At 35.1% G+C, this 3,674-nt stretch overlaps 1 protein-coding gene across 1 annotated transcript in view; it reads left to right on the top strand.

Moving 5' to 3' along the window:
- Positions 1–566: 566 nt before the first annotated feature.
- LOC112149861 overlaps positions 567–3,674 on the top strand; it is a 6,607-nt gene continuing 3,499 nt past the window's right edge. The window contains exon 1 of the mRNA XM_024277830.2: positions 567–651. Coding sequence (XP_024133598.1) covers positions 623–651 — 29 coding nt within the window. The 5' untranslated portion in view covers positions 567–622. The remainder of the gene's footprint in view (positions 652–3,674) is intronic.

The raw sequence follows: 3,674 nt of genomic DNA, 5'->3' as shown, positions 1-3,674 counted from the left end.
AAAAAGACAAAGACCCGGAGGAACCAGTTTGACTGATCTCTAAAGTTCCGATTTTAACCAGAAAGAAAATATTTGCATGATTTCCAGTGAAAGCTGTGAGCCGAGCCTTCTCCTCCAGCATCAGTGATCAAATGATCGTCTAGAAAAATGGTCAAACATTCTCGTGAACCCATCTCTGAACCTGAGAAAAGCCCTTCTAGAAGATCTGAAAATGTTTTTTCTACAAAGGGAGGAAAGATCATATTAAACTCTATTGATGATGCATAAAAATACATTTAGTTCAACATCAGTATCATATGAAGCATTCCCGCCGTCACCTACAGTATAGCATTCTTTCTCGTCAAACAAATAGCAGAACCAAACTTTGAATATCCACACCCTAAAGGCTCCAGAGTGGAAAAAGAAACCATTATGTTAAAATACAAATGTGTTACTTTTTTCCTTTTTTCTTATTTGTTCAAGTTTTACCATTTTCCTTTGATATTTTCCTTTAAAACAGTGCCAAATATAGCCCTACACAGAATGGAACCAACTACTGAGAGTTGAGGTGAGTCATTAAAACTGTAAGTTCGACAGAGGAGACGCTCGTTTTCTTCCTGCATTGCTTCTGCTCAGAAAAACGATGCCACGTATCAGCCTCCAGCAAACCTTGTAAGTTCTACACTTTCTATTTTATTAAAAAAATATAAAAATTGACTTAATCCAAAAATTATAAAACATGCTTAGATAGTTTAAATCTATTTAATTAGTATTTATTACATTTTTACAGAAACAAATAACTAAAAACTGCTTTAAAATATTTTTCTAAATTAATTTGTTACTTTATTTACTATGAGATTATATACATTTCTTTTCCTACTTTCAGTTTCTATTTAACATTTGAACTTTTTTCCATGATCAACTTTAAAAACATTCTCAACATAAAAGATCAAAGGGATGCTGACGGTGTTGTGGGCTAAATGTTAAGTTTTATCTTTAAAATGCTAAAAAATAAAGTCTAATTAGCTGCTCTAAATGTAAAGCAAACAAAAAAGGATTTTTTCAAATGTATTAATTTAACAAAAAAGATGATTTTATGTTTAAAACTCATTATATCTGTTTCAAAATCCTGTTTTGATATAAAGAAACGATGTGCGTTTAAGCGTAATTTATTTGTAATTGTTGCCATTTTTTTCAGGGAGTATGAATTATTATGTCTTTCTTGATGTTTTTTTTTTATAGATTTCAGTTGAAATCTTGTTACAAACATTTTTAACTGAACATTTTTACTTAATATTCCTTCTTAACATTTTGTTATGACTTATAACTTAAAAAAATGTCAAATTAATAGATAAGAGTGTATGGTGACACTTTTGTGGATTAAATGTTAAGTTTTAGTAACAAAAGTTCATTTTGGTTGGACTTTAAGATACATTTAAAAGTATTTTAGGACTAAATGCTATTATTTTCACAAAAATGAAGAATCTAATTGAGAAATTTATGAAAGAAAATCTCTTTTTTTTCTTTCAGTAGTTAGGTAAGCTACAAGTGTACAAAACATGCACAAAGAGTATAATTTGAGATGTCTGGCTTTCTTGGAACATGAGGAAGTGAAATCTTGGAGTTTAAGAAGGATTAACAGCCCTCGCTGTTTGCAAATCCTCAATCAAAACAGAAAAAAAAATATTATAATTTCATTTACCCAAAAGAAAGCTCAAGATTCTTTTTCTGTATTGATAACAAATTGACGGTGGTTGGTGACACGAACAGCTAAAGACGTTGAAAATGTAACTTTGCAACATAGCTATGAAATTATGGTTCAGGAAGAATATAGCTGTCTTGAAACAGTGACTCATGTATTTACGTACGTGAACGTTGTGCCCTTAAGCAGGACTGGTTGCAAAACAAGAACATGTGAACTCGATTTAAATATTTTGAAAGAGAACAAACACAGGAGATTCTGGTATTTCCACAATTGATGAAATGGTGTGTGCACTAACAAAAGAAAGTAGTAAATCAATTTTAAATTGATCCCTTAAATCGGTAACTCCCTTTGTGCCACTCCTCTTTAAAAATCATGTTTTTGTATTTTTCTTTACATTCTGTCTTTCACATGATGAACATCACAGAACTCTCTCATCCTTTTGAGGAAAACAACTTGCATAATTGGTGACTGCCAAACATGTGGTCGTGAACACGTCGGGGGATGATGTCATTACGAAATCAGGCCACTGGGCTGTGGCAGCCGGATCACCGGCTGGCAGCAGCTCTGATTGGAGGATGCGGACAGTTGCCGTCCACACGACATGCCGCCGGCCGCTCAATAGCCCGCTGATATATATAAAGCGTGCTGTAACTGCTATTGCAGTTACATTTAGATACCTTGGTGACCAGGAACTGTCTTGACGCGTGCTTCAAGAAAAAAGAGTCACCTTTCTTTCTTTTGTATAATTTATTCTCTTGCACTTTCTTAAACAGTGAAAATGTACAAAGTGAAACCATAAAAAATATTTCTAACAATCAAACATTAGTAATGAGATGGGAGTACAGTGGCAGGGGGGTGGCTGGAGAGTGGCAGTCGGAAATCGGTCGATCATCAGACAATTTTGGGACCTTGGAGACCTTCCCATCAGTCAATTATCAGAGTTGAATTTCTGATGAACTCCTGCCGGTTTGCAAAACCTATGTCTTAGAAAACAACTATTATAACTAATGATAAATCACTAGGAAAGCTTTTACAATAGGTTAAAATGTCCCCCGTTGAAACACTACTGAACTTCTGATTTTCAAGAGTCACGAAAACAAGTTGTGATCCAGATGAGTGGTTCAAAAACAAGGATTGCTTGCAAGGAATTGAAATCTTGATGGCTAAATGAATGCTGACTAATTTTTGAAATAATAAAACAGAAAAATGGTGTTTAGCTTTCTGGAAAATCTTGTATTTTTATCAAACAAGAATCAATAGAGTTGTTAAAATTGATCGTTAACTTTTTGTTTGTTCCTGATTTTTTTGCAGGTTGAAAACCTTCTCAGCATCTATGAAAAGGGGAAAATACAGAGCAGTTTTTTGTCTCTTAATCGTGGCATACTTCATAATTGCCTTTAACCTATTGCCACCTGAATCTAGATGGGTATTGCCAGAACTAACGTTTTTCTTGCAGCAAACTACTCCTGCACTTTTAACCTCCCAGCAGAGCATCACTCCGCTCCCCAACACCAAGCACTTCCTGGTGTCGGCTTTCATGGACCAGAGAGTGAAGGGCTTTGACATCCGCATCATAGGAATATTCAGAAGAGACTCCATCCATCCTCTTCATTGCATTTTCTTCTGTGCTGGATTTAACAGTGAAACCACTTCTGCCTCAGTTCTACTACACTCTGATCACTTTGGTTTTCCCTTCGGAGCTACAGATGTTCTGTGTCGCATACCTGAAAACTGTGATGCAACTCATGTGACTCTTCTGACCCAACCAAGTCCAGTTAATGTATCTGATCATCTATGGCTGCCAATAAGAAACAAAAAGACCCCCAGCAAGGAGAACAGACTGAACTTCACTGTCTGCATCTCAAACCTCTATGGAGATTACAACAATGTGCTTCAGTTTGCACAAACTCTGGAGATGTACAAGTAAGAAAATCTGTTTGTGATGGCTGAAGAACTCAATTAAACTGAATCCAGTGTCTATAATAAGGAT

Source organism: Oryzias melastigma, linkage group LG22 (assembly GCF_002922805.2).
Source record: "Oryzias melastigma strain HK-1 linkage group LG22, ASM292280v2, whole genome shotgun sequence".
Lineage (NCBI taxonomy): Eukaryota > Metazoa > Chordata > Actinopteri > Beloniformes > Adrianichthyidae > Oryzias > Oryzias melastigma.
This window is presented reverse-complemented; position numbering and strand designations above follow the sequence as displayed.